The sequence below is a fragment of the Gossypium arboreum genome, chromosome 4 (genome assembly GCF_025698485.1).
Source record: "Gossypium arboreum isolate Shixiya-1 chromosome 4, ASM2569848v2, whole genome shotgun sequence".
Classification (NCBI taxonomy): Eukaryota; Viridiplantae; Streptophyta; class Magnoliopsida; order Malvales; family Malvaceae; genus Gossypium; species Gossypium arboreum.
Window position 1 is genome coordinate 119,106,384 of NC_069073.1, and position 21,890 is coordinate 119,128,273.

The 21,890-nt window shown below is 30.8% G+C and overlaps 2 protein-coding genes across 2 annotated transcripts; one reads left to right on the forward strand and one right to left on the reverse strand.

Annotated features, from left to right (window-relative positions):
• Window positions 1-238: 238 nt before the first annotated feature.
• On the forward strand, window positions 239-10,898 carry LOC108460677 (kinesin-like protein KIN-7D, mitochondrial). The gene is made up of 25 exons (XM_017760264.2): window positions 239-965; window positions 1,101-1,198; window positions 1,487-1,576; window positions 1,772-1,824; window positions 2,709-2,774; window positions 3,232-3,285; window positions 3,482-3,541; window positions 3,818-3,896; window positions 4,028-4,095; window positions 4,267-4,323; window positions 4,414-4,518; window positions 4,820-4,924; window positions 5,143-5,250; window positions 5,341-5,472; window positions 5,560-5,739; window positions 6,127-6,342; window positions 7,015-7,152; window positions 7,510-7,629; window positions 7,763-7,813; window positions 7,950-7,997; window positions 8,169-8,312; window positions 8,614-9,321; window positions 9,497-9,626; window positions 9,735-9,848; window positions 10,558-10,898. The coding sequence occupies exons 1-24, from the start codon at window positions 625-627 to the stop codon at window positions 9,818-9,820; spliced, it is 3,237 nt and encodes a 1,078-aa protein (XP_017615753.1). The 5' UTR covers window positions 239-624; the 3' UTR covers window positions 9,821-9,848; window positions 10,558-10,898.
• A 2,148-nt stretch (window positions 10,899-13,046) lies between these two features.
• On the reverse strand, window positions 13,047-14,762 carry LOC108459853 (B-box zinc finger protein 21-like). The gene is made up of 2 exons (XM_017759247.2): window positions 14,574-14,762; window positions 13,047-13,448 (listed from the first exon to the last, which is right to left on the reverse strand). The coding sequence occupies exons 1-2, from the start codon at window positions 14,760-14,762 to the stop codon at window positions 13,047-13,049; spliced, it is 591 nt and encodes a 196-aa protein (XP_017614736.2).
• Window positions 14,763-21,890: the final 7,128 nt, after the last annotated feature.

Sequence of the window (21,890 nt, forward strand, 5' to 3'; positions counted from 1 at the left end):
TTGAATTCAAAATTTAGACTCAGTTATTAGTATTATTAAAATTTTTGTTCAATTTTTGGTTTTATGTTTTGAACTAAAAACAAAAATACTTACTTAGTAACAATTGGATCTGAAGTTTAAAAACTAAAAAGTAGAGATTAAATTTGTAAAAATAAAATATAGGGACTAAAATATAAATGTGTGAAAAGTAGAGAGACTTATATCATATTTTAACCTTAATAAAATTCAAACTTAAAAATTACAAAAGACAAATCCATGTCCGCTTCTCCCACCAGTCATTATTTGGAATCCTTCATTTCAATTTCAAGCTTTCAATTCTTTCTGTTTTATTTTTATTTGTTTTTTATTTTCCTTTTTTTTTTTGTTTGTGCTCTCTGCAACTCATCTTTGTCCTAAAGAAGAAGAAACAATCTTCGATCTTTTCCATAGCTACTCTCTCTCTCTCTCTCTCGTTGCAAGCAATAAAATAAAAGATATACGAAATGCTCTTCGCTTTTTGTGTGTGAAGCCATGTGAGCTTATTGATACAATTCTCTTCTTCTTCTTCTTGTTAATTTTGTCACGCATTCTCTTTGACCGGGTCACCAACTACGAACTCTCTCTCTCACACACGCGCACTCCGAAATGGCGTCTTCTTCTCGAGCAAGAAGCAGGTCGCCGTTTTCGCATCGGAAACCTCCAAGTCCGTTTTCATCTACTTCTTCTACTTCTTCGTTTGTACGCAACAAACTAATACCTCGCACGTGCTCGTCGTCGGCGTCTTCCTACTTAAACTCGGCAGGTGGATACGATTCTCGATCCAGGACGACGAGTCGGTCAAAGTCTGATTCGGTGTACTATGACTCGCGCGGTTACAATGCTAGTACACCAGTGGCTCACGCGCCGGAGGAGATAATAGGCGAACCGTTGGAAACGTCGAGATCGGGGGATAGTATTTCGGTTACGATTCGGTTTCGGCCGTTGAAGTGAGTGTAGATCTGAGAGGACCTGATTCGATCTAAGTTGTGGATTTTTTCGATTTGATTGTTGTAGGAGTTTTAATTTTCAGGTACTGCAATTTATTTGGTTTGTTTGCTCATTTTTATTTTCTCTGGCTATAGTGAAAGGGAATTCCAGAGAGGGGACGAGATTGCGTGGTACGCTGACGGGGATAAGACTGTGAGAAATGAGTATAATCCAGCGACAGCTTACGCATTTGGTACTTGCCTATTGATTTGACTTTTAGGAATGAAATTCATTGCTAATTTTCTTTCTACATTTTATTGTCAATATCTGGTCTTCCTGAGTATATATCTTTGAGAACGATAGCAAATAAATGAAGAAATTTGTACAATTTTGTTGGGGATTTGGATGGTGTTAGGTAATCAGAGTATAGTTAATAAAGATTTGCTAAAATTTTTGGTCGAAATAGTTTGGCACAAATTTGACGTTTAAGCCTGGCAATGAATGCGGATATAATATGATTATTGGATTTACTTTTTGACAGATAGAGTATTCGGACCTCATGCAACTTCTCAAGAGGTTTATGAAATAGCTGCTAGACCTGTAGTGCAAGCTGCAATGGAAGGTGTAAACGGTATGGGAATTAAATTACCGGAACTTATATTAATTTCATTGAGTTGAGTGTTAATTGAATTTAAACTGAAAAGTTCTAAGATTATTTGATTCAAAGTCATTTATTGTCATGTTGCAAGAAAATGTAGGTCTGTTTCAATTCTGAAATTATATGCTGTATCTAATGGAAGCTAATATTAGCTTGTATGAATTATAGGAACTGTTTTCGCTTATGGTGTTACTAGTAGTGGGAAGACGCACACTATGCATGTAAGTCTAGCTGCTTCCTCAAAGTACTTCTTTTAACTTCCCACTAATTTTTTTTGGATTATCATAGGAATTCTTAAAATTATTGTTGCTTATATTTCTGTCAAGTCGACCTATTAGTATCAATTTTGGTTGTATAACTATACATATAGACTTAACTATAAACAAATTTTCTTGGATATGTTGCATTTGATTGAATTTTCTTGTTAGGGCGGTTGAGGAAAGAACTTGTGAAATAAATAACGGTGGAGTTTCCTCAACAAATGGAAGCAATTATTTAGTTACAATTAGCATAGATTTACAGATTAAACGCTTCTAATTAGATGAGTTCTTTTCATTGCTCTGTGTTTATGGTTGATAATTACTCTTGAGAACCTTAATCCCTACTCCTAAATCTGATAAAATTTTCCACCCAGAAAGAAATCACATATGTAGCACAAGCAATGTTTAAGGAAAGTATTTATTAATCAGGAAAAAAATATTTACTTGTATAGAAGTAGCAACAAAATCAAACCATATCTTCATTGTTAGTTTCAAATTTCATACTCTCCACAACTCTTATAGACCACACAAAAAGCAAAAGAGAAAGAATAGTATTTGCATTCAGTTCAATGTATTACGGTATTACCAGTCAAATTTTATCTGGTATGTTTTGTTGCATTAGAACTTTATATTCATTTGACCTTCTTTATTGGAAAATGTATTTTAGTAATACGCTGTTGGGAATTTTTATTTATATTAATATTTCAATCACATGATACATCCTGAGAATGATCAACTATTTTCCTTCCGTTCCTTTGTATTAATCTGTTGTGTATCCTGTCATATAACAATATTACTACTTCCTGTCATCTTACATTGATTTTCCTCTTTGATAATATGCACAGGGAGATCAAAATGCTCCTGGTATCATTCCGTTGGCAATAAAGGATGCGTTCAGCATCATCCAAGATGTAAGTATTCCGGCATTGTTGATTAGGACTAATTACAGAACTATCAGATTAATGCAATTTTCCATTCCTTTTCATTACGTTTTGTTCCTTATGCTACACCTGTTCCTGTTTGACTTCTACCACTTGGCTCCCTTCTGACAAAACCTCCCCATTTTCTCCTCAAATTATACTTCGCTACTTATAGACCTTATGGTAACATGTTATGCTTTGAACCATTTCAGTGGGGACAACATTCCTATATTGAAGTTAGCCTCAGCACTTGACTAATAACTGTTCTTTAATTGTCGTTTATAACCCGAGGATTTATTTATTTGTTTGTATTTTATGTTTCAATCCAATCTGAAGTTTTATTTGTGCTTCATCTTGCTTTTGTAGCATAGTTTACTTGCTTTCAATTATTTACTCTCACAATTTTATGTGGATAAAGTTTGAATGACTAACTGTGCTTATAATTCAGACTCCAGGGCGGGAATTCTTACTCCGCGTGTCATATCTTGAAATCTACAATGAGGTGTGTTACTGATTTATACTTATAAGTTTATGGTTAAGTTGATCACATGGCAATTGAAGTTAGAATTTCTTTCTTCAGGTTTCATATCTACTGCTACTGTTTATTTTATGGTGGTACTTTAATGAGAACAGTTTTCTTTAGCTGTTAATTCTATTTCTTTTAATATGATTTTGTTTTATTCTGCTTCGGACATCAGGTGATAAATGACTTACTTGATCCAACTGGTCAGAATTTGCGTGTTAGAGAAGATGCCCAGGTCTTTTGTTCAACTTATTTCAATTTCTTGCATTGTTTTTATATGGTTTATGACCTTGGTCTCATTCTCTGAAAAAAAGTCATGTGCACATAAACACACCATTATTCACATCTAATATCAACCTAATGAATCTTTTTTTATAATATATATTTTTTACTTTTGGGTGGGTTTTGGTTGAGATTGTAAGAAACGTTTCAATATAGTTTCTGTTGGAATGGCTTGCAATCAATGTGCATCAGTTTCTTACTCTTGCTCATATTAGCATTATCTTTCCAGGGAACTTACGTGGAGGGTATAAAGGAAGAAGTGGTTTTGTCTCCTGGTCATGTTCTTTCTTTCATTGCTGCAGGGGAAGGTGCTTTCTGGGGTTCATTTGCTCTTTTCCTGCCTTTTTCTTCCTTTATTTTCTTACCCATGCTATATGAAATGAATGATCTGTCAGTGAGATATTTTCTACTAAGTTTCCTTCTGTATGTTTTTGAGCAGAGCATCGTCATGTTGGCTCAAATAACTTCAATCTGTTTAGTAGCCGAAGTCACACTATATTCACCCTGGTATACATTCTTGATGTAGGAATTTTCTCATTTCATTGGGCAAATCTTAAATTTGGTTGATTCCCTGTGTAGTTTATGTTGGAGTTTTTAGATGTCTGATTTTTTTGGTGTTTCTGAATCAGAATGGATAACTCTATTGTACACACCCCTTCTTTCCTGACAAATTTGCAGATGATCGAGAGTAGCGCTCATGGTGACGAATACGATGGAGTGGTCTTCTCTCAACTTGTATGATATAGTCCATCTGTCATTTTTCAGGAAAAATATTTCTCTAGAATTCATGGCTTGACTTGGTACTGTCGATGTTCCCTTATCCAGAATTTGATTGATTTAGCTGGATCTGAGAGTTCAAAAACTGAGACAACTGGGCTAAGAAGGAAGGAAGGATCTTACATAAACAAAAGTCTTCTGACTCTTGGAACTGTAGGTTCCTTCTATTAACATTTTCCATTGATGAACATTTATTACTTTCCCATGTTGAACACCTTCAGTCTATTATAAGGGTAAAACATACAAAGCCTTGAGCATGTTCCTTCAACTAATCTGCAGGATTATAGTTTCTATAAAGTCGGTTGATAACAAAAATTGAATCACAAAGTTCTCTATTTTCTCCATCTGTCTTCATTAATTACTGATGGCAATAACAATTCTGGAGCGGATGGAATTGATTTCTGACTATTAATTTTCTAGTCTTTTAATTAGATCATCTGGTTTTCGTTTGAAGGTTATAGGAAAGCTAAGTGAAGGAAAAGCATCCCATGTTCCGTATAGAGACTCCAAGCTTACCCGCCTTTTGCAATCTTCACTAAGTGGTCATGGACATGTTTCCGTGAGTTGATCAGTATATGTTATTTGTAACAGGCCATTATGTGCTAATGATTATAGGTTAACTGGATTTTAGTTCCTCCCAACTCTAAATTTTAATTTCCTTTATCTTTCAATTATTTCTCTAATCTCAAGTCATTTTTTGTTTGCAATTACTAATCCTTATCAATATCTGACAAAAGTTATTTATCTATTTTGCAATTATTTTCTTCAAAATTACAGCTTATTTGCACAGTTACACCTGCATCTAGTAATATGGAGGAAACTCATAATACCCTTAAGTTTGCAAGCAGGGCAAAGCGGGTGGAAATCTATGCCTCACGTAATAAGGTCTCTATAGCCTCATCTTTATTTCTCTTGGGTAGTTATAATATTTAAGACTCAACCTTATGCTACTTTCAAATCTAAATTTCGTTACAGATTATTGACGAAAAATCATTAATTAAGAAGTATCAGAAGGAAATTTCAGTCCTCAAAGAAGAACTTGATCATCTAAGGCAGGGAATGCTTATTGGTGTTAATCACGAAGAACTTATGACCTTAAGGCAAAAGGTCTGGCATTTTCCTTTCAGTCATTTTTCTATCTGGGGGCATAACTATTTACAGTATTCTTCATGCCATTTATTGTTTGTGAGACAGTTGGAGGAAGGTCAGGTGAAAATGCAATCAAGATTAGAGGAAGAAGAGGAAGCCAAAGCTGCTTTAATGAGCAGAATCCAGAGGCTTACCAAGCTTATACTTGTTTCTTCCAAAAACTCCATATCTGGTTTGAGTGATGTATCGAGTCACCAAAGGATTCATTCTGTTGGTGAGGATGATGTGAGTTTTTATCATAAATATGTCAAACAAAAACCATGATTCTTTTATACTGATGGTATCATAAGTAAGACTACTCAAATAGTCTATTAACACATATATATGTCTGTATGTATAAGTATATTACACAGCAAGGACCAGTTGGCCTATTCTATTCAAATGATGAAAAGATGAAACAAAATATGTTTTATAACCTGGAAATTTTGTGAGTTACACACTAGCTATGCATCTGTATCTCTTTTATCATATACCTCTGTTACTTGTATTATCCACGTCCACTTTTCTTTGGTTGGACCGTATTATCTGGTCATGTGAACTTTTTGGTAGGCCTTAGTTTTCAGTCTAGTAACATGATTATGATGTTAATATTTTGCACATTTTCTTCATTAGAAACTGGATGGGCAAGGAGCTGATACGTTGGTCATAGATAGTGAGAATCAAAAAGATCCTTTAACTTCAATTGCAGTGCTTGCTTCTGATCCGTCTTATGAGTTAAAGCACAGAAGATCCTCCAGCGGAAGGAATGATGAGCTCTCACCAACTAGCAGTACTGCCACTGAGTCAACTCAAGCGGCTGAACTTATTAGTGGGACCAAACTGCTGGCAGTATGTTTCACTTGTTTCATTTATTTCTAACCTCTTTCTCTCTCTCACACTTGTTTTTAATGTTTTCCCTAAAGGTTTCCTTGTATTGTCCTTTATTAATGTTTTCTCTTTTAACTTTATAGTTGTATGGGCTTAGACCTTGTAATTAGGACTAAAATTTCAGTTCTCTCCATCTTTTGATTTCATTTGTTTGTTATTTTATCAGGATGCATGGTTGTATGTCTATGTGGTTCTCCTTTGGTGTAGCTTACCAAAATATGTGTCTTTAGATTTTTATTTGGTTAAGAATTTATTGGGAATATGATATGTGAATGTGTTATAAACAGTTCTTAGGCGTATTCCTATGTTTTTTTTTATCTTTTATACTCTTTTAGGCGTTTATACTCTGGTAGAGGAGCATCGTTTCGGGTGGGGGCAGAGCTTGTTTGACTCTTGTATTTTTATTCTGCTTTGTTTCCTTTCTCCAGCTTAGATATCTGCAATTGATGTTTGACATTCCCTTGCACTGACAAACACAGTTGTGTGAAGATGTTCTTACACATCATAATATAATACTATATCTCCCCATCATTGCTTCAGTGAATCACATGTTAGCATCACCTTCATATTTCTAGTTTTCCACGATTGCTGTTGATAATTCAATGATAAAAGCAAATACTTCTATGGTTGTAGGGAGGAATGATATCAGATCAAATGGACCTTCTTGCTGAGCAAGTTAAGGTGCTTGGTGGAGAAATTGCATTTAGCTCCAGTACCCTGAAACGCCTGCTGGACCAGTCTGCAAATGATCCTGATAGCTCGAAATCTCAGGTGCTCTTTCTCTGTCTTACCTTTAGCACATTTTAATTGAGGTATTAACAATGGATGCTCCTGTGGCTGGAAGAATTGGAGGGTTTGTTTGTATTTTAAGGGTAGCTTACTTTTCTATGTCCAAGAGGAAAGGTTGAACTATTTTACTACTAATACTTATTCTCTAGTCAATTTATAAATTTAACATTATCTGTACATCCATGAGGTTATAAGATATCTGATTAATGTAAAGGGGAGTGCCATGTGGGCTAACCTTTCCGTTCTTCCTTGTATGCCAGCATCCATATACTCAATATTAAATTTGCATATTTTCTTTTCGGGTCCTAATGGGCTAATGTGGATATTTTCTGAAAACAGATTCAGAATTTGGAAAGAGAGATTCAAGAAAAAAGGAGGCAGATGAGGGCTTTAGAGCAACACATAATTGAGAGTGGGGAAGCTTCAATTTCTAATGCATCGTTTGTCGAAATGCAGCAGGTAGTGTCATCATACTGTTAATGATAATGTTTGTTATTCTACTTGTATTTTTGATTTTATGTTAATTTTTTGTTAGGGTTTTGTCCCATGGCTTTCAATTAATTTATTCTAAAATGATTTCTTGTTGCAACAGACAGTTATGAAATTGATGACACAGTGTAATGAAAAGAGTTTTGAGCTTGAGGTGAGTGATTTGGTTCCATTTTCTGATTTATGGAGTTGGACAATTGATGGGCACTGTTTTGTCATTGATTAAGGCTTGTTCAACATGATTCTTTTTGTTCATTGTGTAATGAAGTTGATCCTTCTTCGTTATACAGATAAAATCAGCAGATAATCGTATCCTGCAAGAACAACTGCAAAACAAGGTGAAAGCCTGGTTGATGTCATTTTTCCTCTATTCATAAAATGGCTGATTATCTGTCTAATATAAAATCTAGTGTAGCATTTGGCACTTCCTTAGGTGTTCGCACCTGCTGATAGTTTCTCCTCCATTTATAAATACAGAACTATTTCACTTATGGCTTTGCTTGTTGCAGTGTTCTGAGAATGAAGAATTGCAAGCAAAGGTAACTCTCCTGGAGCAGCAGTTGGCATCTCTCTCTGGCAATAAACTATCATCTTCTGCACATGGAATATCAGAAGAACATGCTGATGAGTTACGAAAAAAGATTCAATCTCAGGTAATCTACTTATTGCTGGGAATGTCTAACTATGAATGACTTTAGCTTTCCGTTGTCCCAAATTTTGGTCTTCATTTGGTTTATTTACACATAGTAGTTTTTCTCCGTAACTAACTTCTAAGATAGCTGCAAAAACAAATCATTTTAGTCATGTGTTAATATTTGCTTGTCCTTTTTGTTTTTACTCTTTTTCTGTTCTTGAATATTTCATCAAAATTGCCTTCTCAGGTTGAGGGGAAAAGGTTTGATTCTCATTAGCATAGCCCTTTCTCATCAATCTAAGTTTTGTTTATCTATGCAGGAGATCGAGAATGAAAAACTAAAACTGGAACAGGTGCAACTTTCAGAGGAGAACAGTGGGTTATGTGTCCAAAATCAAAAACTGGCTGAAGAAGCTTCATATGCGAAAGAATTGGCATCTGCAGCTGCTGTGGAGTTAAAGAATTTAGCTGGTGAGGTGACCAGGCTTTCAGTGCAGAATGCAAAATTGGAGAAGGAATTATTGGCTGCAAGAGGATCTGCTAATCAAACTATAAATGGTGTTAACCGGAAGTATAGTGACAGCACAAGACCTGGGAGGAAAGGGCGGCACTCTGGCCACTCTAATGACTTTTCTGGAGCGGCTGGTGATGACTTTGAATTGTGGAATCTTGATCTAGATGATCTAAAGATGGAATTGCAGGCTAGGAAACAACGGGAGGCAGCTCTTGAAGCTGCACTAGCCGAGAAAGAATTCATAGAAGATGAATACAGGAAAAAAGTTGAAGAAGCAAAGAAGAGAGAAGAAGCTCTAGAGAATGATTTGGCTAACATGTGGGTGCTTGTTGCTAAGTTGAAAAAAGAGGAAGTTGCTACCCCCGAGAGTAATACAGATGAGCAGCATGGTAATAGTATTGATAATGCCGACAATCCAAAGGCAAACAGCATTGACAATAACAGACAAGTGTCAGATGTGTTATCAAAACCAGCTATTGAAATGCCTAAGGAAACCCTGGTTTTTCGCCTCAAGGTTTGTTTCTATACAGTCAGATACAAGTATGTTTAATTTTTTATAAGTTTGTTCATATATTTTGTGTAACCTTAGAAGGTCTTTATACCCTGTCTCAACAAAAATGGTATTAGTTCTGATAGTTAATGGTTTTAGATAGACCACTGCAACTTAAAAAAGTTTTAAATATTTACAGGCACGAATGCAAGAGATGAAGGAAAAAGAACTCAACTCCGTTGGAAATGGAGATGCCCATTCCCATTTATGTAAAGTATGTTTCGAATCACCAAATGCAGCAATTCTTCTCCCTTGTCGGCATTTTTGTTGTAAGTCACTTTCAAACCCCATACTATTATTTACTTTTGCAGTTCGTGCTTATCAACAGTATATTTCGAAATGCTTATGTTGTGCTCTTTTTCTTTTTTTTTTTGCAGTATGTAAATCATGTTCGCTTGCTTGTTCCGAGTGTCCAATTTGTCGCACAATGATTGCGGATAGGCTTTTTGCATTCACTTCCTGACACAGCTATTGATACCCTCCTAATCAAGGTCATGCTAATAGATTTTTTTTTTATTCCACTTACCTTTAGAGATGAACCCAAGTCATGCTTAAAGTAAATGAACCTAAGTGGAGTCAGGTTGGACTTTTAAGAAAATTTTGCTTATTGAGGTCTAATTCAAAATAGATCTCATCAAAAGTCGGGTTATTCATTTAAAATTAAAAGTTGACTTGATGTTTGGAGGTTTTGAATAGAATTATCAGTCATAAAAAATGAGCTTTAGGTAGAAAAAAAAAAAACCGTTTAAACTAGTGGCTAGAATTGAGCTCCAATAGCCAAGGCCCGAGCTTGCTCCTAATGTTTTATTTATTTATTTATATTATATAATTTATGTCATATGAAAATTAATTAAGTCACGCTTTTAATGTAAATATGAAAAAAATATCTTAAGTCAACAAATTGTTTATGTTTTAAAAATTTTAATAAAAAAAATATAAGTGAATCTAAACGGATTTAATCGAGTTTGGGTCAATGTTGTACATAAAATCCGACTTGAACCTGCCTTGATCTGGCTCATTGACTTTTAGTTAAAAAATATATTATCATTTAAAAATTTTAATACATTTTTATATTTTCTGTGATTAGATTAAATAAGTGTATATCGATTAAATAGTGACAGACTAGTCTGCAATATAAAATTCTATTTGAGGTAGCTCCATTCGTTGGCTGATTTTGACATTTTTATGTTTTATTTGCAGGGCTTCGTGATCGTCTTTGATATTTTCAGTGTGTACACCGGGGTAATTCTTTCATTAATTTGTAACTGTTTAAAAGGTATGTCAATAGTTTGTTCTCTACCTCACTCAGGGCTGTAAAAAAAAAAAAAGAGATTTATTAAAGATTAAAAAGGTTTCTAAAGAAGGGGTAACAATCACTAAATGCAGAAATTCAGATACAAAGCTGTTGCATAGTTTTAAATTTGCAGCAAAGGGAGTGTGATTATTAAACTTGGAAATTGTTTTGTACATAAATGATTTACGCCTCGTATGAAGTGGGTTTTCATACTTTATAAAATGTTCTTTTTTTTGTTTGTTCATAATTCAGATCTCCTTTTTCGTGATAGAAAACTAAAATTTAAAAGTGATGAATTGATGATTGAATTTCTATCCTTGACGGTGCATAATATGTTTGTATGTAAACCCTTGATATTTTGCTTCTTTTCCTTTTTATTTAGTTCATTTGTTGATGTTTGATTCTTCTATTGTTGCTAATGGAGGTCTTAGGCGTGTTAGGATGGTTTTAATGGCTCGGGTTTAGTTTGTACCCCTTTATGATGTTAGGTTTCTTTTATTAATGGTATGATTTTTTCCAACTTGATATTTTTTAATTTAGTACTTAATTTTTTGGATTTAATTTGATATTTGAAATTGGCAATGTTATATTAAGTCTTTCCTAGAAAAATGTTTACATTAAACTGAATTGTGATACATGAATGATAAAAATTATGTAATAATTTTATAAAAAAATTAATGTGAAAATTAAATGTAGTTTTAATTAAAATGATAAAATTGAAGGAAGCAAAATTTTGACGTCGTGAGTTTAAATTATTTTTTAAAAGTAGTATGTAAAATGATAAAATACTTTTAAAATTATATTTATTGCTATAAAATTTTTTTTAGTAATTTCACATTTGTGTTCGGCATGATTGAAAATACCATTATTTCGCCTTGCTTCCATTTTTGATGAACTTAACTCCATCATTCTTTCGAATTGTAATTGCTCATTTTCCTTTTCCTCAATAGGGCTTACTATTATATTGCCAAGCACTTGTTGCATGGGACTTGTCCAGAGGATTGAAGAAATTATTTTATGAATCTATTTTATCACATCATTTATGATTTTTTAATTATTTAATGATAATTTAATAATTTTTACATGTTATTGTCATATAATTTTAATAAATTTTTACCTAAAACTTAGAACTTAGAACTTTGAACCCAAATTTAGGGAATTTAAGGTTTAGGATTCAATGTTTGGGGTTCATGTTAAATGTTTAAGGTTTAGGTAAAAATTATCAAAATTATATGTTAATGACATGAAAAAATTACCATTGAAAGTGACTAAAGATAATCTAGTGAGAAAGATCTATATAATAATTTTTGAAAGAATTAGTTCTTCAACCTCTCTTTAGAACTACAAAATTACTTGTAACTTCCGTTTTCGTAATAAAAATTGATTGATTTTTAAAAAGAAACACCATCAATTCACTTAAAACTTTAAATTATAGTAGGTACAAATACATATTAATCTTTGCTGAATATATATAACAAAAAAAAAAAAACCGATGGAACAACGAGAAAATCGCTGAAAAACAAAAGGAAAAACCGAAAAAGAAAAATCCAAAATCCAAAGAGAAACGGATCGAACAAACATTCCATATGGACATATCTGAAACTCCAACTCAAATGTTAGAAAACGTTCACCGTAATTACCGTTTCATCCATAGCCAAAATTCAAAACATTTGTCTCTTTGAACTTCTCTGACTCCATCGACCTTATCTTTTCGGCCAATAAAAAAAGAGGAAACTGAAGATGACCAAACTTTGGCTTACCCAAATTGCTTCATATATTTAATGAAGAAAAAAAAAGTCATTATTCTCAAATTTCTTCCCTTCACCAGCTCAAAAATCTGCATGAAATTAAATTCCCATAAATGATTCATTAATTAGTATAAATGAAATATTAATACTTGCAAGCACATTATTTGAATTATACTATGAATTTTGTTGAAGAGAGGTTAATTTTTTTTTGAAGAAATCTTATAACTATCGCTCGTTCAAAATCAACATATCCTTTAATAGGTTAGTATTGCCTTTAGTTCGAGTTGTTTCTCAATTCTAGGATAAACTAAAGTTTCTAAAAAAACCTATTTATGACTCGAGTTTATTGAAAGGGAGCAGGAAGATTTTGCATGGTGCACGATCACCTACCATGCCTCTCCTCTACAGACCTATATTGTATAGGTTGGGGACTCAGTAATCACATCTAAAACAGCTTCTTCAAGCATTTGAGCTCCCCGCAAAGTTATGATACAAAAATCTCAACTCAACTTTGGAACAATAATAAAATTTCTTAAAAAAATCAACATCTTCTCCACAATCAAAATAGCTTCACCAAAAGTCCTAAACTCACAAACCACCAAAAGCATGCATCTCTTCAAAAAAAAAAAATCTAAAACAGAGTTAAATTAAAGCTTACCGTAAGAGAAGGCATTAGCAGGTGAAGAAGGGTGAAGAAAATCATCAAGCAGCCAACCAGGAATTGTTTCCATAAAATACTCCGACATATTATTGGTGGTTGAAACCGATGTATTGTCACTGTTACTGTAATTATCTTCAACCCCCAATGGTTTCTCAATGGAAGCAGGGCTTAAGATTTCATTGTTAGAAATTGAACACTGCAAATTTTTACTCTCATCATCAACCCCATTAGAGCAGTATGAAATCGGGTTTAAAGAAGAGAGCTTCACACCGGTGAGAAGAAACCTGTTATGTTTCTGTGTATATTCATTGGCTCTATGAATTGAAAGGTCACATTTCATACAAAGTACTGCTCTGTCTTCTTTACAAAATATAAACCCACGTCTCTCCTGCAATGTAAAATCGATTTCCATTTTAATTCATTTCTTAAACCCAATAAATTTATGCGGAAGTGAACATTTTGTTGGTGCAGAATTAAATTATATATTTTGTGATAATAAAAATATAATTTCGTTATTTTAATAATTTATATTAAATTAAAAAATTTTCATTTTAGGATCTAAATCTGCCCCTGTTATAAATACAATCAGTTTGGATCTAACGTATCAACAAAAGTTTCAACACTTATAATAATTATATACTTATTTACAATTTGATTAATTTATTTTAAAAGGTTATATGCTCGACCCTACTAGTTAAATTGTCTAATTTCATTTTTAACCCCTCTTAAATCTTAAAATTTTAATTTAATTTTTTTAACCCCTTCGTTAAATAAAAAAAAACTCAAAAAATTTGGCCCTTCCTAAAAATTAAGTATTCAATTTAAGCTATCTTGACCGCGCATTTTTTTTTTAACTTTGGACTCTCAAAATATTTTAATTTTATCCCAACCTTTTGGCTTTGATTTTTTGAAAACTCAATTACAACGTTCCGTTTTTAAGTGGCTAAATACTCAAATTGGGGGAGGGGTAAATCTTTCAAAATGATAAAATAATGGTCAAACATCTTCGAAAATATTCAAATAAGGGATTTTCAAAAAGTGCTCAAATCATAATTTTAACTTTTTTTTCAAATAATATCAAATTCAATTGTCATAAGTTTTATTCTAAACGGTTAACCTAATTTTTGCTACAAATTGGACTAAAGTGTAAACCCCGCCCTATTTTAGCACTTTGGTAAAGTTTTAGCTATTATATGATCATTTTGAAAGTTTTGGTCTTTATTTGAGTAACTACTGATTTAAGCATTTAACTTTTTTAAAATTAATTTAAAATCTTTAACTCAAAAATGTTTACAATTATGACTATTAATAAACTCTCGAGTTTGATCTGATAGTCAAGGGATGTTCATTCATAGCACCCACAAGAGGTCAAGCATCTAAGAAGCAGGCCGATTTGCCTTTATCTGGACAGTTTGTTTAGACGTAGTGTATGCGTGTACAGTGCAAGTATATTTTTACTATGTAGGTGTGTATTAACCCTCTAATTATATAGGAAAAGACATAGGTTACAAACCTGACAGATGTCGCAAAGTGGGGAAGCATTGCAGGAATTAGGGTTTAGAAGAGGCAAACGACAGTGTTTAGTAGCAAGCTTATTAGCATGGTGAACACCAACATCACATGCTTCACAAAGAACAGCTTCATCTGCATAGCAGAAAAGGGTGGCTTCTTCTTTGCTGCAAACATCACAACAAATCTTCATATCTGCATAAAAAAACTAAAAATTTAAACCCTGTCCATATTTTTATATATGTAAAATGATATATTATTGTTTCAATGCCGTTCGATATAATTCATTCATATACATATATATATATATATATATATATATATACACAACACATATATGCAATACAATGGGGCTGGTGAGTGAGTGAGCGAGCAAGTGGAAACTGATAAAAGGAATAAAAATACAGACAAAAAGGTACAATGGGAGTATGGGCAAGCTCTACATGCAATGCTATGAGATAAACTGACATATATAAATATATATGACTTTGAAGAAACCTCTGGATTATTGGATAGAATATTAGATGCCTACTACTTTTTCTATTTTAAATATTATTCTATATCTACATTGGATTTCGATTAAATTTCGAGTAGAGTTAACAACGATAAAGTTAGAATTCTTTTTAGCAAGTCAAAATTAAGTTATATATATTTTTACGAGAGTCAAAATGTAATTTCAACATTGTATTGAATTATATCTTTATGGCTTTCAGAAAGATTAAATTGAAATTCTAGCATTTTGAATTTCAAATTTTATAAATTTTGAAAGGATTAAAGCAACAATTTTTTATTTTAGGAGGACAAAGCCCCTACCTACTATTCTCTTCGCCTCGAGAGTTAGATCAAACTCTTCTTAAACAGGAGCAAGCTCTTCCAGCATTGATTTCTTCGTTCACAAAAAGACTCAAACTCAAAATATTACTTAAAAAATATCAAACTTTTTACCACTTAATCTAACTAATATTATTTTAAGTTAAGTCAGACCATTAAATAAGAAGTAAAGCTTTTCCTACGTTGTTTTCTTCGTTTACAAAACACAAACTCAAAATCTTACTTAAAAGATATCAAACTCTTTACCACTTGATCTAACATATGCTATTTCAAGTTAGATCGATCATTAAATAAAAGTAAAACTCTCCCAATATTATTTTCTTAGACTCGAATTTTTACTTAAAACATATAAACTTTTTACTGGTAGTTCCAAATCACATTATTAGTCCCCTTTCTCTTTGTTTCCTTTTTAGTTTTTTTTTTTTCCTAATAATATATAATTTATGGAGTTTCAACTTGGTTGCCTCTCACTGTCATTCTGATATTGATGTGATTTTGCATTTATATTGAAGCCCACAAAATAAAAAATTATTTTCAAAATTCTTTTATTAATATTTATTATTTTATAATTAAATTTAAATAACAGATAAATAATTCAATCTTTCAACAGATTTATTCTTATCTCTTTCAAATTAAATATTTATATTCTCAGATCATATAATTCATATTGGGCTAATATTTGATAAATTTACGTGTTTTTTATTATTTCACAAGCAGTATTAAAAATTATTATATCTCTTTTTAAAAATATTTTATTATGTCTTTATAAGAAACTTGTCAACTTTTTAATTCTGTTTGTAGAATCTAAAAATTCCACTTTAATATACTAAATATTTTTATTATTGTTTATTATTAAAAATGTTTTGTTTTATGTGGAATATGATTATGAAAATATAATTGTTTAAATATATGAACTAAATTTAAATTTTCAGTTTGTGAATTTTCCTTGAAATAAACTGTTTATAAAAGGTTGGTACTGGATGAGATCTCTACAATAAAAACATTATTAGTTGAAAGCTTTTCTTTATCTTATTATTAATTAATATATATTAATTAATATATTTATAATTGAATTTAAAATTGTATTTATTATATAGTCATTTGAAATAAAATAATCTGATTTAATGAAAAATGTTGTATGAAATAGGGCACCAAGTTATCCTGTATTATTTTCCAATTACTTAATGATATTTCAGCAATTTTTTTCATGTCATTGATACATAATTTTGATAATTTTTTTAGAGTTCAAGGTTTAAAGTTTTGGATTCTAAATTCGAGGTTTAGGATCGAGGGTCAATGTTCGGGTTTAGATACATAATTGTATCAATGATATGAAAAGAATTATTGAAATGTCATTAAATAATTGAAAAAAGGGATATAAAATGACCTAACGCCCCTAATTTATACAATCATTTCTCTTGATTTAAAATATATGATCATATTTCCTAACTTAATTTAAGCACACTTTATGAGTAATTTTAATATTTTGCTTAAGCAATTAAAATTTGTACCTCCCCCAATTAAAGTTATTCACGAAAGTGTCTCGAAGACCTCACACTCTGCTCTAATCAAAAGGATACACCGCATCTTATCTCAAGAAAGTTGTTGATTCCTACGCTACATTCCTAAAGAGCAAAATCAAAGTGTTGATTTTATAGTTAAATTGACTTTTGAAGAATAGGAAGAGCTACAACTAATTGAAACCCCCCAGAAGCAATCTCAACACTCATCAAAGCTGATAAATAGAAAAATCTTTGTATTCCATTTTCCAATCCTGTAACTTAGTTTTGTAAATTTCACTTTTCACTAAAAAAAAGAAATTGTACCTCCCCTCTTTCTTTCTTAGTTGCCTAAAAATTATGTCTATGAATTAAATAATTATATATATTGAATATACTTTTGATTGAAATATTTAGATGTTGAAATTTTTAATAAAATATGACATTAAATAATTTTTTTTGCACTTTTAAGAGGATATTGTACTCAAAGCAATAATTCACAATGGAGAAGGTTCAAACTACATAAAGGGATAAATATCAAATTTATACATAAATTCTGGTCTAATATGTAATTTAATATATTAGTTTTGATCTGGTGCAATTATATATATGCAACTTAAATTATGATTCATATGCATACATGAAACTTTAATCTTGATTCAGTTGTACACATTTAAAAAATGAATACTGTAACACTCCTTACCTGTATTCGTCGCCGAAATAGGGTACGAGGCATCACCGGAATTTACCAATTAATTTTCCATTATTACAAATTAAATACTATTTATTTACCGAAATATGTCATAACGTCCTTTAGATGGGCCTCTAAAGCCCAAAACATACTTCGGGACCAAACCGGAATTAAACCAAAACCATAGGATTTTTTTTATAAGCTCAATATAACCCATTTATAAATATCTAACATTCCCTACAAATTTAAAACCGAGACCAATCCAACCAACCAATTCATTTTAACAAATTTGATACCAAATTATACTTCTATTATAATTATATCATTTAACATATTCATCACTCTTTACTTTAATGCATATTCATTAAACAAGTCTTAGCATTTATATAATCATCAAACTTTATACATGCCATATAAATCAAAAAGGAAATTTACAAAAGCTACCGGAGGTAATCTGGATAGTGTGATCCTCTATGTTGATCCGATCCTCTGTATACTTCCACGTCAATCTACAAGAGACATTGAATACACTCAAGTAAGCTTATAGAAACTTAGTAAGTTCATAAGCATAAAACATAAATCTTACCAAATATTCAGACGCTTATACAATATACAGAATTATTAAGTTCACCTGTCAACCACAATCATTGATGAGTTCCATTGTATAAACTCACTACCACTTATTCATTTCCTTTAATTCTTTTGGGCCCATTTGTCACATACCATTCTTAATCAAATTAAGGAACGGTTACGGAAAATTGGGTACTTCACTTTCACTTTGCCATAGTATAACTATGGTCTTGCGTATGATTACTCATCACTTTTCGAAATCATAGTCCTGTCACGGTCTTACACGGATCACATTTATCACTTGTCACTTGTCACTGATCGGATAAGTGTAGCTAAAGCTACCACTTATCGCTTATCACTTGTCACTAATCAGATAAGTGTAGCTGAGGCTACCACTTTTCACTTGTCACTGATTAGAAGTACTCAAATCCGACATTCCGCTCAATTTGATCATTTATTCGGTTTTTGCATTGTCATTTTATTCTCAATTAATTAATAAATATATCTCATCATACATTATATAATTCATAAAATTAATATTTAATCATTAAATTTCAGTTATATGAACTTACCTGGGTCGATTTCCAAAATTTGTGAAAATTCAGGGACTAATCGGCTACTTTCTCTTTTCCTCGATTTGCTTCGGGTTCTCGATTTGCAGTAAAAATATGAAAAACAGCTTAAGGAAACCCTTCCATGGTGTTTTTGCTGATGAGAATGCAGAAAAATAAAGAGAAATCTAGATAATTCCACTTTTGTCCTAGCTTTATTAACTAAATTTTGCAATATTCCAATTTTACCTTTAATTCTCCTTATTTTCTTGTTGATTTTATGCCCTTGCCGTCCAGCCCAAATAAACCTTGGGTCTATTTGCCTTTTGAATCCTCTTTCTTTTATCATTTAAACTATTTAATCATTTCTCAAAATTTTATATTTATTACAATTTAGTCCTTTTTATTCAATTAACTATCGAAACTTTAAAATTTCTTCACGAAACTTTAATACTAACTTATTAACACTCCGTAAATATTTATAAAAATATTTATGGCTCGGTTTAAAATTTTCAAAGTCTCGATACCTCGTTTTCGATTCTAATTATTTTAATATTTATTTCTAGTCCACTATTCGCTATTTCAAAAATTTTCTTAACTTCATATCTAACTTAAATTCACTAAATTAATAATATTTTCTACTCATTTTTCAGATTTAGTAATTTCGAATCACTGTTCCGACACCACTAAAAATTTAGGCTATTACAAATACATACATTTATTTTTATATCGGATTAGTATAATTGTTTGTGTATGTAATATACCAATGTAATATGGTGTTAATTTGATAATATTGTTAGTGATTTGTAAAAATTAAATCAAATTCAAATTTTCATGTATAAAATCGCATAAAATCAAAGTTTATGTATGACATTGCATATTGGATCAAAGTTCATGTATAGTTTTGATGTTTATCCTAGATAAAATTGCATAGAATTTCTTTTCTTAATTTTATTAGTAATTGTATTATTGATATATTTTTATGGACTAACATATTATATACAATGATTTGATTTTAAATTTTATTATTTATTTAGAATTTTTTCACATATATTATTAATAATTTTAATAATAATTAATATTTTAAAATTTAAAATTATGTGATTATAAATAGTGTAATTACATTTCATCAATTAAACCTATTTGAAAAACTAAAATTATTTATAATAATAATAAATATAATTAATAACTTAATAATTACACTCTAATCTAATTATTACATACAACGACAAATAACACTTTTTCAGAGTTGGATATGGGTGATCTTGTAAGAATATTAAAAGACAACTAAAATTATGGAGATTAAGCAACTTGTCACCATAAAATAAAATAAAATAACAAAAAAAAACCATGAGAGATGAAAGAAAGATAAGGTAGAGAAAAGAGAACTTGCACTTTTGAATTATTATTATTATTATTATTATTATTATTTCAATGCTTCTCACATGCTAAAATTAAATAAAAAACTTTTTAAAAACAATAAACTACACCTAAGATCACCAAAATAATTAGTAAATTTACATATTAATCATTCAATTTCAAAATGTTACAAAATCATCACTGAACTATTCGAAAGTTTTCATTTGAGTTATTGGGTTGTCAAAGTTGTTGTTGTATAGCCATTTTCTGTTCACACCGCCTGCACCAATAGAAAGATTTCCTCTCCCTTCTCTTTTACAATTCAGTTTTTTTTTCCATGAAACGAAGTTGATATCATGAATCTACAAACCAAAATCTAAACAATTTTCTTATTTGATCTCAGATGTTGATTGTCAGATTGACTTGGATTTAAGATATGTTATTTTACAAGTCGATGGGCATTGATCCATCGTACTGATTGTCGAATCGTCACTTGGAACTCACTAACCAATCTCTTTTATAAAAAAAACTTAATAATCCAGTTATTTAAATAAAAACTTTCGAATAGTTCAATTACCAATTTTTAACTTTCTAAAGTTAAGTGACCAAAACGTAAATATATTAATAATTTAGTAACCTTTGGTGGAGTTTACCCTAAAAAAATAATATTGAAACCAAACATGTGAACAGCTTTATCTAGGACTTTTCTTTAACCCATATATTCATTTCTTCCTAAAAAAACACTAAGCCCACCATTGAGCTGGGCCAACCTATACCATTGATATTGAAGAAATTTTATTTTATTTTAAAATTTTCATAAAATATAATTTTATTTTATTTTTATATATATTCATAATAAATTTCATTTTGGAAACTCAATTATTGGACAAGTTAAAAGGTATACTAAATTATTGCCTTATGTTTATCAATTTGAAAAAAAAACAATAATAACAATCACAAAAGAAAAGCTAAAATAACAAAATTTTATAGTGTTAATTTATTCAAACAATTAAAGAAGTTAATAATCAAATATTAAAAGGTGCTTTATATGAAAATTACCCATAAATGGACTCTTATTAGTAGGGGCATTCAAACGGTCGGTTCAGTTATTAATTGAATCGAACTAGCATTAACCAAATTAACCAAATTATATAATCCTTTAATCGTTAACCGAATCGAAATTTTTTCAAAAAAAATTAACCGAATCAAAATTTATGTGTCTTTGCCTTTTGGGTAAAATAAGTATAAAACATATAAAAAAATATATTGATGATGTTCATTTGTCTTGAAAGTTAACTGAATTAACCGAAATTTTAAGTCTTGAAACACTACATAATTATTAAGTTTAGTTAATTGATTAATTAATTGATTTCTAACCGAATTAATCGATAACCAAAATTTTAAAAAATCATTAATTAATCTCTAACAAAACTAAATTCAACTACTGACTGATTAACCGAATTAAATCGATTCGATCGATTAACTCAATTTTAACTAAAATTTTAACATCTTATTAAAAAGGTGAAAGTCACAAATCATTTACCGCTCAAAGAAAAGATTGATTGCATTGGCAGATTTTAGAGTAACTTCCTTAAAAGAGTTAATGGTGAGCTATAACCACATAAAAGATTAATTTCTTAAAATTTTTAGGCATAATATGTAGATTAGCTCTTCAATTTAGGAATTTTTCTCAAATTAGTACTTCTTATTTAGATCACATTGGTATCTAAAGTTGACAAATATTGTACAAATTGATACATATGAATGATATAATTTCTTTTCTTTTTTTGAAAATGTTGGTGGCAAAAATAAAAGAGCAA

Coding starts and splice junctions, on each gene's coding strand:
- LOC108460677 (XM_017760264.2), top strand. CDS start 625: ATGGCGTCTTCTTCTCGAGCAAGAAGCAGGTCGCCGTTTTCGCATCGG. Junction 5,251..5,340: donor TCTATGCCTCACGTAATAAG/GTCTCTATAGCC, acceptor ATTTCGTTACAG/ATTATTGACGAAAAATCATT. Junction 7,814..7,949: donor AAAAGAGTTTTGAGCTTGAG/GTGAGTGATTTG, acceptor TTCGTTATACAG/ATAAAATCAGCAGATAATCG.
- LOC108459853 (XM_017759247.2), bottom strand. CDS start 14,762: ATGAAGATTTGTTGTGATGTTTGCAGCAAAGAAGAAGCCACCCTTTTC. Junction 13,449..14,573: donor CACTTTGCGACATCTGTCAG/GTTTGTAACCTA, acceptor TTTACATTGCAG/GAGAGACGTGGGTTTATATT.